The sequence below is a fragment of the Equus caballus genome, chromosome 2 (genome assembly GCF_041296265.1).
Source record: "Equus caballus isolate H_3958 breed thoroughbred chromosome 2, TB-T2T, whole genome shotgun sequence".
In the NCBI taxonomy this organism is placed as follows: Eukaryota; Metazoa; Chordata; class Mammalia; order Perissodactyla; family Equidae; genus Equus; species Equus caballus.
Window position 1 is genome coordinate 62254096 of NC_091685.1, and position 13342 is coordinate 62267437.

Genomic DNA, 13342 nt, shown 5'->3' on the forward strand with positions numbered 1-13342 from the left:
TGCTCAACAGAGATGGGCCGGTGCCTGCGAGTGTTTAAGTTTGCCTTTGAGGGTACTCTCTACTCCATCGGGAGTGGGCTCGGTTCACCAGTTATGTGTGGAATTGCATGAGAAACCTGAGTTAAACTGGAACCAGTGTGACTCAGAACCAGGCAGGGCCTTATAAATGGGCCTCCAGGCAGCTGCCCAACTGGCCTCCTCTTAATCCAGCTCTGGCTCTAGGCCAGGAAGCCATGGCGTCAGGCTGTGGGGCAGGCTCACCTCTGGTCAGCAAGAAAGCGGGAATAAGGAAGACACCTAATTTCTTGTCAACACTCTATTTCCTGTGGCCATGTTTCTTATGTGGGAACTGTGCCACTTAATCCCTTAATATGAGTCCTGTCCTTCTGTCTAGCTCAGTTCCACTATCCCATGAAGCAGCTTGGCCGAGTAAAAATCCTCAGAGACCACCAGCCCAGAGTTCAAAATCCCAGCTTAATTCCATGAGCTGAGTAACCTACATGAGTTTCCTCATCAGCCAGATGGGAATATAACATCTACTTCCCTGTGTGTAGATTCAATGAAATGATGCATGCAAAGTGCCTGCTACAGACCCTCAGTAATGATGGCTAAACTGGAAACCATTCAAAGGGTGCTTTTTACATGACAGGTGCTCAGTAATTATTAATTGGTTTAGTGGGAATGAAATGCAGAAGCACAGAATTCAAGGTCTTTGCCTCGCTGCATCTTTTCCTTCACTTCCGCTCTCCCCTCTCAGTTCCTCTGTCTCTGTCTCGTTTTGCCAATTTGTTCATTCATCAGATAGAGCCCACTATACTCTAAGCCTTGCACTAAGTGCTAGAGAATCAGAGATAAATAAAACATTAAGGTGGAACCCCACCCTAGAGAATCACACTCTCGGGGACTGCATGAGGACCGTGGGGCACCCCTGAGTCATATCCCTCTCTTCTCCTCTGTAGGAGGTCATTGCCTCCATCCTGCTGAGTGGGCGGATCGGGCCCAACATCCAGCTGGCTGAGTGCTATGGGCTGAGGCTGAAGCACATGAAGTCGGATGAGATCCACTGGCTGCACCCGCAGATGACGGTGGGTGAGGTGCAGGACAAGTATGAGTGTCTACACATGGAAGCCGAGTGGAGGTAGGAGAGGAGCCCTGGGCTCTTAAATGGGGGGAGATGAGTAGGGAGTGGGGAAGCCCTGGGAGGTCCTTCCTTGAAGCACTTCCCAACCTCTGAGAACATTCTGGAAAATCTGATTGGCATTTTATGTTTAGTCCTCCTGCAACATCCAATGGATGTATTTGCCAAGGCCTAACATAGGCTCACAGCACAACCGCATCTCAGGGTAGATACCCAGGAACGTCCCCAATCAGGATGCTGTTGGTGTTATGGAGGAGGAACAGAAGGGTGGGAAGATGGAGAGCCAGGCCAAAGGCTGGTTTGTGAACCTAAGGAAAACAGCTGCCATAAGGAAGAAGAGATGGAGAGTCACGACTAGCACTGATCACCCCCTGTGGGCCTCCCCTCTGTCTTCCATGATCCTCCACCCACCCACAGAGGAGGGAGAGAAGGAGCAAGTGCTAAGTCGGTGGCCAGAAGCCCCATGGGCAGCCCTTTGCTTGACCAGCTTCCCTGTGTCAACCAGAGTGTGAATTTCCTGTCCCAGGTATGACCTTCAAATCCGCTACTTGCCCGAGGACTTCATGGAGAGCCTGAAAGAAGATAGGACCACACTGCTTTATTTTTACCAACAGGTAAAAGTACTTTATCTTCCTGTCCCCAGGGTCATATTACACAACCTCTCCTAGGGAACAGGAAAGACAAAGCCCAGATTTTGGAGACCCCAGTCCAGGAAACTTCTCTTGGGGACATTCTGTGGTCCCTGGTCAGCTGTCCAACCCTGCTTCTCTCACAGATAATCGAGTGCTGGCTCACCCCACCCATATGCATAGCTCCTCTTGGACTTTCCTAGTGGCTGTTTACTGCCCAGGAGACCTGGCTGCTGAAGCAGTCAGAGCAGGTCCAAAGAGAAGGTGGCGGTTTTAGCACACAGGCTCTGCCATCTCACACAGCTGGTTTCAGCCCAGCTGTGCCACCTACTGACCTGGCATCCCCAGCAACCTAATTGACCTGCGTGAAGCTGTTTCCTTTTCTATAAAATGGGGATGATATTAATATTACATACTTTATAGGGTTGTTGTGAGGATCATATGCTATCATTAGTAGTGTGCTAGTAAAACGGCTCTCTGAAGAAAAAATCCCTGATTTGTAGCACATGTGAATTTCTACGGTGTAAGTACTCCCACCATGGCCTATTTCAAACTAACAATATGACGTCAATCAGCTGCCGAAATTTCGGAAAATTTAATAACTGGCATTCATAAGCTGTTTCTATCTGCTCCAACACACCCCTGGCTATGATGCACATAAAGTGCACAGGACCTGAAACGGAGGGAAAGCCGAGTCAGTGTGAGCCGCCATCGTTATGCTCTTAGCTCCCTCCTGCGTCTCCCTCCTGGTTTGCTGGAGACCAAGCCAGAATTTTCTTGTACAGTAGATGACATCTGTCACTACTTACCAACAAGGCTTTGCATAAATTCCTGACCCCTCCCAAAAATCTCAGTTTCCTTATCTCCAGAGTGAGGGTCGGGGAGGGGATTCTGAACTCCTGCCTCACAGAGCTGTGAGAGGACATGTCTGAAAGTACCTCAAAAACCTGAAGGCCACGGCATGTGGAGGCATGATGGGCCCTGCCTGGGGCTCTGGAGGGCAGCAGAGGCAGACCGGAGGGCAAGCCTCCCCACTTCTGCTCTCCATCTTCCCATCCACATTTGCATGTGGTGGGGTGCATGAGAGAGAGCTTAGGGCGGCAGGATGGTGTTTGAGGCACCCGCCGTCTCCTGGGGCCTCTGCTCAGAAAAATGAGCAATGAGGGGTGGATCTGAACCTTGGCCTTCCTCCCCACCAGCTCCGGAATGACTACATGCAGCGCTACGCCAGCAAGGTCAGCGAGGGCATGGCCCTACAGCTGGGCTGCCTGGAGCTCAGGTATGTGGCCTCGAGGCCTCCCCTCCTGTGCTAGGCTCTTGGCCTGCTCCAACTCTCCTGCAGGGTGGGAAGCAAGAGGGGGTGTGTGAGAGCTGGAAGGGGACAAGTGATGGTGACAGAGGAGAAGCCCCTGATGACAGAAGTGCCAGCTCCCTCTCTGGTTAATGTCTCCTGTCTTCCTGTGGATACCGTGCTCTTTTCTCCAGGCTGCCTGCTTTTTCCATCTCTCTGCCATTCAAGAGATTCAGTAAACGTTTCTTTGAGCACTAGGCGAGGTTCTGGAAGACATTCGAATGTTGGGATTTCCATCTGTATTGTTCACTGCTGTCTCTAGCTCCAGTAGGCACTAATTACAGTACGGAATTAGCAAATCATCCAGAGATGCCCTCAAACTTACGGTGTTTTGGAGGTGACAGGTGTCTATAATTGATCATAGTACAAGGCAGAATGAAAATGTGCCAAACAGACATACATATAGGAGCCATTGATCCTGCCTGAGGGCATCGGGAAGAGGGGGTTTGAACTGCTCCAGGAAGGAGGGAAATTTCCCTGAGTAGATAATGGGGAGTTGGAGGTGGGGGAGTGTGCATTCTGGGCTCAAGGCTCAGTGGAAGGAAAAGAACAGACTGAAGGATGGTGGGGGATGAGCTTGGGGAGGTAATTTAGAGCTGATGGTGGAAGATTTTGAGTGACAGTCTGAGAAAGAGGCCTCATTCTTGGCTTTCGGTAGCATTTGTGGTGGAGGGGGGTGATGCCAGACCTGTGCTCTAGCACTTTCTTGCCCAAAGCAGTGCCATTCAGTTTCGCCATCCCTCAACATCAACCCGCCCTTTGCAACCTCCCATCACCTTTTCTGTACCTTTTCTCTGTCTTAGAACAGTGGTTCCAAAATCTGGTTGCGAGTCATAATCACCTGGGATCTTCCTAGCCCCTCCCTTGGAAACCGAGTTAGTCGAGCCGGTGACTTTAGGATACACGTTTTTTGACAAGCGCCCCAGGGGATTTAGATACAGGTGGCCTCCTGTGAGTTGATGGAAGGACTTTCAGGACCATGGTCAGGGAAACCTTCAGGAAGGGTTACTTCTGGGTTGCTGGAACGGTGGTCCCAGGGTGAGTCCTGACCCTGTCTGTGACCTTAAAGTTATAGAGAGTAGAACTCTGCTGTTGCTCTGCAGAGTTGGAGGTCACTGAGGAGTTCTGTCTCCTAGAACTCCTGGGTCTAAGAGATATTGCTGGGAGGTCCCCAGGGAGAGCCATGGGATGGGAAAGGGAGGCTCCCACTTTTGTCTCTTTTGTGACAGAATAGGTCAAGGACAGCCTTGGAGGGCTCCTCACTGCTTTCCCACTTGGTGACTCTGTCTTAGCAAAGGAACACTGGAGTCCTCTGAGCAGAGGACATCTGCAGCCCGTGATGCAGTTGGAGGACAGACCACCTTGCCGCAGTCAGTGGTGGTCCTGGGAGTTGTGTGCTTGTGGATAAGGGGCTGTCTGGGAAGCTTACTTTATTACACGTGTCCTCTTATTTATGCCTTCCAGGACCACCGCATCTCCTTTAACCTGCATCACATCTCACAGTCTCCTCTGCCCTCGGAACTTAGTTTCAGAAGCTTCCCTTTCCCTTTTATTCATGGATCTCAGACCTAGGACTCTAGTATCACCTTGAAACTCCAATCATTTAAGTCACCTGTCAAAATATCATCACTTATAGTGGTAAAATAGTGTCATAGAGAAGACCTATTAGCATTCTAGTTCATGTTCTTATTTCCTCAAATCATTGCCAAACTATTATTGGTCATAATAATAATAACTATTATTACTTTGCACCAAACACTGTGCTAAATGCTCTGGAGGACCCAGTGGGCCGTCGGACATGGCTCCGTTTAGAGTCTTGTCAGGAGCAGACAGTCTGTGGCGTCTGCTGTCTTGTCAACTCGGGATTATTCCAAAAGCCAGCTTGTTTTATGACACAGACGCATTGTTTCAGGGCTCCCGAGTCTGCAGAAGAAAGTCAGATAAATCTTCCTTTTCTTGTGGGTTGACCTTTGAGGTCTAGGTTATATGATGTTAGAGAGAGGATGTGGAAAACGCCTATTTCGTATGCTTATAGAAGATTTTCAAGCCCATAACTTTTAAAGTTGAATACAAAGCTATACATTGTCATGGACTATTTTAAAGTCAAGTTATGACTGTTTCTCACCAAAAGAGATAGATACATTTCTGAAAATCAAAGCATAATGCAGAATTTTGCAGGGCTGTGCCTTTTTTCCTGAAAAGTTTCTGATGTCTTCTTAACATCATTGCCTGTGTCACCTGCCTACAGATATATGGTGTCTCCAGAAAAGTAAACGTATTCTTTCCTGGCTAAAAAAGAAGTATGATATGTGCACAAGATAGGAGGTTAGCAAGATGAATCCTCGATGGACTCAGTTCATATGGAGGAGCAATTGAGCATAACACTGAACAGCAAAGGGTCTGACTGGGCTGCCTGGAGCTGCATCTGGGTCTTCCATTTACTGGGCAAGTCACTTAACCTCTCTGTGCCTCAGTGCCTTCATCTGTAAAATGGAATGATAACAATAGTAGCAACTTACGGGATTGTTATGAGGGATGAAAGAGTCAATGTATTTAATGTACTTAGGAAAATGATAGGGACAGAGCTATTCAACAGTTATTCATTATTTGTACTAATTTTTTTTTCTCTATACTCTTATTTAGTATTTTTATTTATTTATTTTTAATAGGCTTTATTTTCTAGAGGAGTTTTAGGGTCATAGCAAAATTGAGTGGAAGGTACAGAGATTTCCCATTGACCCTCTGCCCCCACACATGCACAGCCTCCCCCACTATCAACATCCCCACCAGAGTGGTCCATTGGCTACAGTCGATAAACCTGCATTGGTACATCACTGTCACCCAGAGTCCATGGTTTCCATTAGGGTTCACTCCTGATGTTGTGCATTCTATGGGTTGTGACAAGTATATAATGACATGTGTCCACCATTATAGTATCATATAGGACAGTTTCACTGCCCTAAAAATCCTCTGTTCTCCACCTGCTCAACCCTCCTCCCCCCCAACCCCTGGCAACCACTGATCTTTTTACTTTCTTCATAGTTTTGCCTTTTCCGGAATGTCACATTGTTGCAATCATACCCAATTAATTTTGTATTGATTTACTGGAGGGGCTTTACAAATGCCAAATACATTATTTTATCTGCATGTCCCCCTATAAGTTAAAAATGTGAAATCATGATGCACATGCTAGAAATTAGTACTTGCCCCATACGAGGAACCAAATACCCTCCCCTTCACCTGAGACGGCCGAGACCATTGCCCACCCCCAGCAGAGCCCCAGAAAACTCTGACCTAAAACTCAGAGTGAATGTGTAACCCAATGATAGTTAAGTAGTAACTGATAAATAGGGTTTAGAGAAAGAGCACTCAGCTTGCTTCAAAAGGCATTTTGTCTCACAGTTAATTTATAAGTGTTGGTGATGAGCTAATATTTTGATTGCTTTTTGGAAGAAAAACACAAAACTGGATTTCGCATAGGTATTTCTTTGCTTTCTGCTGTCCTTACCTGGGTATGCTTGTGCCTTCCCATAGGCGCCCCCTGTCCACCTGGCGTTAGCCAGTCAAAATGGCAGACCTGGGCTGGGGAGAACCAGCCAGGCACTAAAGGGCGCTCCCAGCAGCAGCAGGTGCAGCCTTGTTCAATGATGGCAGTTGGGGCAGGTTGGGGATCATCGGGTGCTCATTGACAGCAGCTGACATGGGGCTCAGCACAGAAGATTGTGAAACCCCATCTCTGGGAAGAGCAATACATCTGATAAGCAGTGGTGACTGTTTCTCCTGGTCATCCCAATAGGTTCAACTGCTCCAAACGTTAGAAACACACAGATCACGACGCACTTGAGTGATTAGGCACCTTTGTCAAAGGTACCACAAGAACTGAACTTCGGAGCATGAGGGAAGGGCAATCAGTGACTTAGGGAGTGAGTTGGGCCAGCTGGATTTCAAGAGGTTGGGATGACTTAGGTATATTACCTGAGCTTCCTTCTTCCTAATAAAGCATTTTTCCATTCAATACCTCTTTAACCATTCTCAAATTGCTATTATTTTTCATGTATTTTCATTCCTCAGTGTTCATTTCAAAATTTTTTTACCCTTCCATTTAGCCTATCCCAATGTTTTTTTTACTAAGACTTATTTAAATATCCCAGTCCTCAGAATTCTTTCAGCCATCCCTAGTCTCAAAGCTCAGTCATTCACTCATTCATTCAACAATTATCATAAACCAGGAGTGACACTGTGGTCTGGGGCGGGGAAGAGGATCTCAATCCCCTATGTCTGGCACACGCTTCTTGTTCCCCTTTTCAGCCTAGTAAACTCTTCTTTATTTTGGCAGCTTTTGAAAGTTTACTCAGCCAGTGTTGCCTGCTTACCCTCTGCATTCACAGAAAACCTCAGAGCACGCCTGTCAAGTGTTGATAATAAGCAGTATGGCCACAGGCTCTCCCTGCAGAACCAACTCAAAGGTCTCTCCCTCTGGAAGCCGTCCCTTCCCCACGCCCCGCCCACCTGTGCTGCCCTACACCAGCGCGCTGTGCTGATGCATCACGCTGTCCGGAACTGATTGGCTCTTAGGCACTGGATTCTGAAATCCTATTGGATCCTTGAAGTTGGGGTTGGTGCTGCCTCCGCTTGGCACATAATGAGAGCCCAGTACCTACTTAGATGAACGGATAACCCGGAAAGACCTAAAATCCTCTTCCTTGGAGGACATCTGCCAACATTTATTCTGTTAGAATGAAATAATCACATACGGCAAGCCAATTTCTTCTGTTACCTGGCAGTACATTTTGCAGCTCACTCAACCTAACGGGAATTGCGGATGGCCACGCTGCCTGTAATCAACACCGCCCAGGCGTGCTCGGAGGCTTTCTAGGAATGGGAGGGCAAGCAGGCACCACTGGCTCGGTAAACTTTCTAAAGCTGCCACGATTGACCATGTGGAAATTCTGGGTCTTCACTGCAAGCAGCCTTCAGGCGGAAGGAGGAGGAGGAAGATCTGCCATTCAGGGGAGAATCCTGGAGAGGCTTCTCATGTCCTGTAGCTGAATGCCCTCCCTGCTTACCTGTTGTCTGGCTTCCAAAGCACAGATCTGTCCTTAATCAGCCAGAATACTCCCTCTCAAGGAGCGTCTGTGGTCCCGCTCTGTCACACACCCAATAGCAAGAAGTAGAGTTAGGGAGAGCCACTCTTCCTAGTTTCCTAAGTTCTCTCCTTGGATCAAGCTCCTAGGGCTTCTCAACCTCAGCAATAGGGACATTTGGGACTGGATAATTCTTTGTTGCAGGGGGCCATCCTGCGCACTGTAGGATATTTAGCAGCATCCCTGGTCCTGAACTCCACACATAAGATGCTGGTAGGACCACCCCTCTTCCCAACCAGGTGTGAACCAAAAGATCTCCAGACATTACCAAATGTTTCCAGGCTGGGGAAAGAGATGCAAAATTGGCTCTGGTTGAAAACCACTGAATTAGACCATTGGTAGGCCATATACTCGAACCACATTTAGTTAGGCCCTCCAACAATCACCTTTACTGAATTGTGCTTCAACGTTATACTATTGGTGTTTACCAAAATTGCAGCAGGACAAAGAAAACCATATAAAATTGGCTTCTCATTTTTTTGGTAAAACGAATATTGCGAATATTAGTTTTCCTTTAATCATTGGTTTGCAAACTTTTTAATTTAAGAAATGAAATGCCCATGTTATGGTAAATGTTTCCTCTTGATGAATTATGCACTTAATGAGGTCTGCTACCCTGCTTCCAGGACAACCAACCCCAGGTTTGACACATTCTTTGTCTCATTTATCTCATTGCCTGATTTCTCTCTAGCCCTATTTTATTTAAATATGAAAACTTCGTATCCTTACATCTTTTTCTTGAAAAGAAATAGGCTACAAATTCATTTCAATATTATAAAATATAATCCACCAATGTTTACTGAGCTGTCATTAAATATTATTAGTCCTTAATACTCATTTTAATGTGCTCTTCCTTGATTCTATAAGAGAAATTTTATATGAGACTTTTTATGCTTTTCTTTCCCTCCATTCCAACCACTGGCATTTGAAAGAACTTGGCTTGCCCCGGCTAGAAAGAACCACTTGTCTTATTGTGCCCCTTGTACCACAAAGCTGTTCTTTTCTTTCTTATTCTGACTTTTCATCACTTTTTCTCATCTGAGTGAAGCAGTTGGAGTACCTGTAATAGAGGATGATGAGCTGGTGTGTGTGTGTGTGTTGGGGGCTGAGAGAAGAGTGGTCTATTTTTTAATCACAGTGAATTGTCTAAATTCATTGCTTTTGAATCATAAGTTATGTGCCTTTCTGCTTATAGTATCAGTAGCATGAAACTGTTCGCAGGTGTGTTTAAGGAGACCGGGGCTAAAGGAACAGTGAGTTACTCTAATCTAAGATCAAGAGTGTGACAATGTCTTCAATGGTCGCAGAAATTACTAGACACCGTAATCCACAGTGATCCAGGAAGGGAAGGGAGGATGACACAAGTGAGGACATTGGCTATTTAGTCTCTACTTAAACAACAATTGCTATAAATAAATAGTACATAAAAATCTCCACCAAGACACACATTTTAAGGGGAAATGAGACTTAAAGAATATGTATTTAAAAAATTAATAGTTGTCATTCCCGGTAGTAGGATTATGGATTATTATTTTTTCTTCTTTTGTTCCATAAGTTATAAAGTTTTCATATGTACTACATTTAACAATTATTTAAATGAACACACAACATACACACATATACTATTTCAGAGACAGGAAATGAGGGAAAAAGAAATCACAAAGGGAACCCAGAGCCTAAAGGTGGAGGTGCGTGTTTTTAAGCTGACAGCTTGAGTGTTGGCTGCCTTGGGTCATTTGTTTTCAAAGGCCACAGATAGAACTGCTGTTTCCTCCTCTGCTCAAGTCCCAGAGCTGGGCCTCCCAGAGCATAGGGCTGGAGTCTTTCCTAGGAATGAAATTTGCGGGTTTTCCTCTTCTTCATGGTTTTCTAAATATCGAAATTTTTGACTCTCCTAACTTTCTCTCTCCCCATGGTTCCCACATCTGGCAGAGGAAGGGGCTTCTAGGCCAACGTGTGGGCATTGAGTGATCCAGCTCTGATGGCTTCATTCTCCAGCCATCAGCCTTTCCATGACTTCTTTCTCTCCAGGAGGTTCTTCAAGGACATGCCCCACAATGCACTCGACAAAAAGTCCAACTTCGAGCTCCTAGAGTAAGTCCTGGGACCACCCTGCCTCTCCTCCCTGCTTTTCCTGCTGCCTGGCTTTTCCTACTTGCCCCAGACCAGAGCCTGGCAGGCCCTTCTCCCGGTCCTCAAACCTTCTCACTCTCTCTGATTGGCCAGAAGTCCTGGGTTGGGGATGAGGGAGAGTCAAATGCTGCCTTTTTTCTCTTTCTTCTAGGAAGGAAGTGGGACTGGACCTGTTTTTCCCAAAGCAGATGCAAGAGAACTTAAAGGTGAGGAAACCAGTGGGCGAGGGGCCCAGAAAGACCCCCTCGTGCTGGTCCCCAGGACTGGAGCTAAAAGGACTGGGCTGGGGGTACTCAGGGCAGCCACGGTGTCCATGCTGCCTTGGGTCATCTGAACATGGGACCATTAAATGCATCCAGTGGGCCCTTCCTGTGGCTGGGGATCAGGAAGCTTGGCTCCAGTTCCACATTGGAGGCCAGTTAACTTTGTGGACTGAGCCCTGGGGATGCTCCCTCCCCTGCCTCCCTCTCAGGGCCGTGGGGAGCCTCCCTTGAGACAATAGTTTGCAGCTTTAAGTAACAGATTGCTACTGCCCTTGTGGCAGAGGCCTGGGGACTGTCCTGCAGCAGAGGCAGGCTTTCCGTGAGATCCTAAGGAAGGGATCAGAGCCCCTGGAGGAGCAGGGCCCCACTCACCACTGACCATCTCCCACAGCCCAAGCAGTTCCGGAAGATGATCCAGCAGACGTTCCAGCAGTACGCCTCGCTCAGGGAGGAGGAGTGCGTCATGAAGTTCTTCAACACCCTCGCGGGCTTTGCCAACATCGACCAGGAGACCTATCGCTGTGAACTCATTGTAATGACATGCCCTCCTCACTCTCCCCTGACCTGAATTCCTGGCCTCTTGAGAAAGGGGGCCATGAGGCCTACTTGGGGGCTGGGAAGGGGCTCTGCTTGCTTGTAGGTTCGCAAGCAGCACGGCCTCACTGATGGGCCCTAAAATGCAATTAACGTTAATCTACTTGCCCGAGGAAGGGAACTGAAATCTTGGCTCCAACTCTGGATAGGGCGCAGAGTGGGCAGGGTATTGAGCAGGGGGTAATCTGTATGCTAAGGGGTTAAGGATAGAAGGAGCTGAGAACCCAGGAGACAGTGGCCTGTGTCTAACTTAGTGAGCTTCTTTTCAAGTTTCTGAAATATGGGAGTGCAGAGCTGGGGCCACAGTCTCCTCTCTCCTTTTATTCCAGCAAGGTTGGAACATTACTGTGGACCTGGTCATCGGCCCGAAAGGCATCCGCCAGCTGACAAGCCAAGATACAAAGGTAGAGAGAGACGGGCGGGCGGAGTAGGGGACGGGTGGCGGGGCTGGCGGGGGAGGCGGGGGGAGGGGGGCAGGGTGGGGTGGGAGACCCTGCCCAACCCAGGCGAAGCTGTCTTCTCCTTCTTCTGCCTCCCACCCTGGCCTGCCTGGTCAGTTCTTCCTGCCCCGTAGCTGAGAGCAGAGGGCCTTGGTATGAGTAGCTATCGACAATGTTTGGGATAGATAACAGCATGGGGACAGATGGTTCTTCACTTCCCTGTGACTATCCTTTGCATGGAGGCTGGGGAGTGGGGATGGTTTGTGGGGAGCAGCACTATTATTGCTCTTCTGGCTCGGAGGAAAGAGTTGCACTTTCAATGGCAAAATGGGGTGATCATTCCCCTGGGAGTCAGAAGACCTGGGTCCAGTCCTGGCTCTACCACCAGCTCGGCATATGACGTTGGGCAAGTCCTGGCTCTCTCCAGACTCATTTTCTTTTCTGCAAAGTGAGGAGCTTGGACTCAATGATCCTTCTAGCCTTAATAGTCATTGATTCTCTCTTCACCCCCCTGAAAGACTCCCAGTTCCCAGTTCTTCCTTACAACGCCCCCCATACTGACCAGTCTGCATGGCCTGATGCCAGGAGTAGGATGGTCTGAAGGGCCCCCCTCTTTTCCTACAGCCCACCTGCCTGGCCGAGTTCAAGCAGATCAAGTCCATCAGGTGCCTGCCCCTGGAGGAGGGCCAGGCGGTACTGCAGTTGGGCATTGAAGGCGCCCCCCAGGTGAGCATCTCTGGGCACCTGAAGTTCTGAAACAACGGGGTGCAGCTGCAAGGTGGGGTTCTTGCTCAGGCCAGCCTGGCCAGGGCAGACAGGAGGCCACGGCCTCCCTGGCTTCTGGGATCTTGTTCGGAAAACTGCACCTAGTTCTTAGACAAAGTACTAGGGTGATGATAAATTATAAGGAAAACATATCAGGAAGCAAAGTTATTTAAAAATATGTTAAGAAAGAAGTTCTTGGGGGAGATTCTTGGAGGGGTCAAGGTGACCAGAAATCAAGGTATAAATCATAGGCCTAACTTTTAACAAGTGAACAATGACTCAGAATCAGGACCTCAGGGACCCAGGGCTTTTTATGGGTGGAAGAATGAGAGAGACCTCAGACTGCAAACAGATTGTCCATCTCTCCGTCATCTAACTGTCCCCTGCCTCACTCCCTTCCTCTTCCCTTTTCTCAGTTTGAGCAGCTAGAGGGTACAAGGCATTGTGCTGTGTATGCACTCAGAGACCAAAACAAGTCAGACCTGGAGCTGGCCTTCCTAGCGTTTAGGGACCGTCAGTGGGAGGGATGACAAGAGCGCCCCCTGGTGGCTATAGAGAATGCAAGCAAAGCTCCACAGGAGGGGCCTGATGCATTCGGGGGAAGTGGGTGGGTGGCAGAGTCCTGCTCCTTCTGAATGTGCAGTGTCTTCTGCAGTCCTGTGGGGTAGACTCTAGCCAAGGCTCTGGGGTCTCATCCTTGGCCGGTCTCTTCTCTGCAGTCCTTGTCCATCAAAACCTCCTCTCTGGCAGAGGCTGAGAACATGGCTGACCTCATAGACGGTTACTGCCGGCTGCAGGGGGAGCACAAAGGCTCTCTCATCATTCATCCCAAGAAAGGTGCGTTTCCACTCAAAGGTAAAATGGCCCGATGGCAGGTGGCAGCAC

At 48.2% G+C, this 13342-nt stretch overlaps 1 protein-coding gene across 22 annotated transcripts in view; it reads left to right on the forward strand.

The window, feature by feature from the left end:
* The window catches only part of PTK2B (protein tyrosine kinase 2 beta), a 123421-nt gene that overhangs the window by 86229 nt on the left and 23850 nt on the right, over positions 1-13342 (forward strand). For 16 of the 22 annotated variants that reach the window (XM_023636191.2, XM_023636190.2, XM_023636193.2 and 13 more), the window contains exons 3-11: positions 960-1138; positions 1665-1752; positions 2967-3046; positions 10294-10356; positions 10547-10601; positions 11050-11190; positions 11582-11656; positions 12317-12418; positions 13177-13294. In XM_023636191.2, coding sequence (XP_023491959.2) covers positions 960-1138; positions 1665-1752; positions 2967-3046; positions 10294-10356; positions 10547-10601; positions 11050-11190; positions 11582-11656; positions 12317-12418; positions 13177-13294 — 901 coding nt within the window. The remainder of the gene's footprint in view (positions 1-959; positions 1139-1664; positions 1753-2966; positions 3047-10293; positions 10357-10546; positions 10602-11049; positions 11191-11581; positions 11657-12316; positions 12419-13176; positions 13295-13342) is intronic. The other 6 variants (XM_023636194.2, XM_070256664.1, XM_070256658.1 and 3 more) reach the window with 1 other exon arrangement.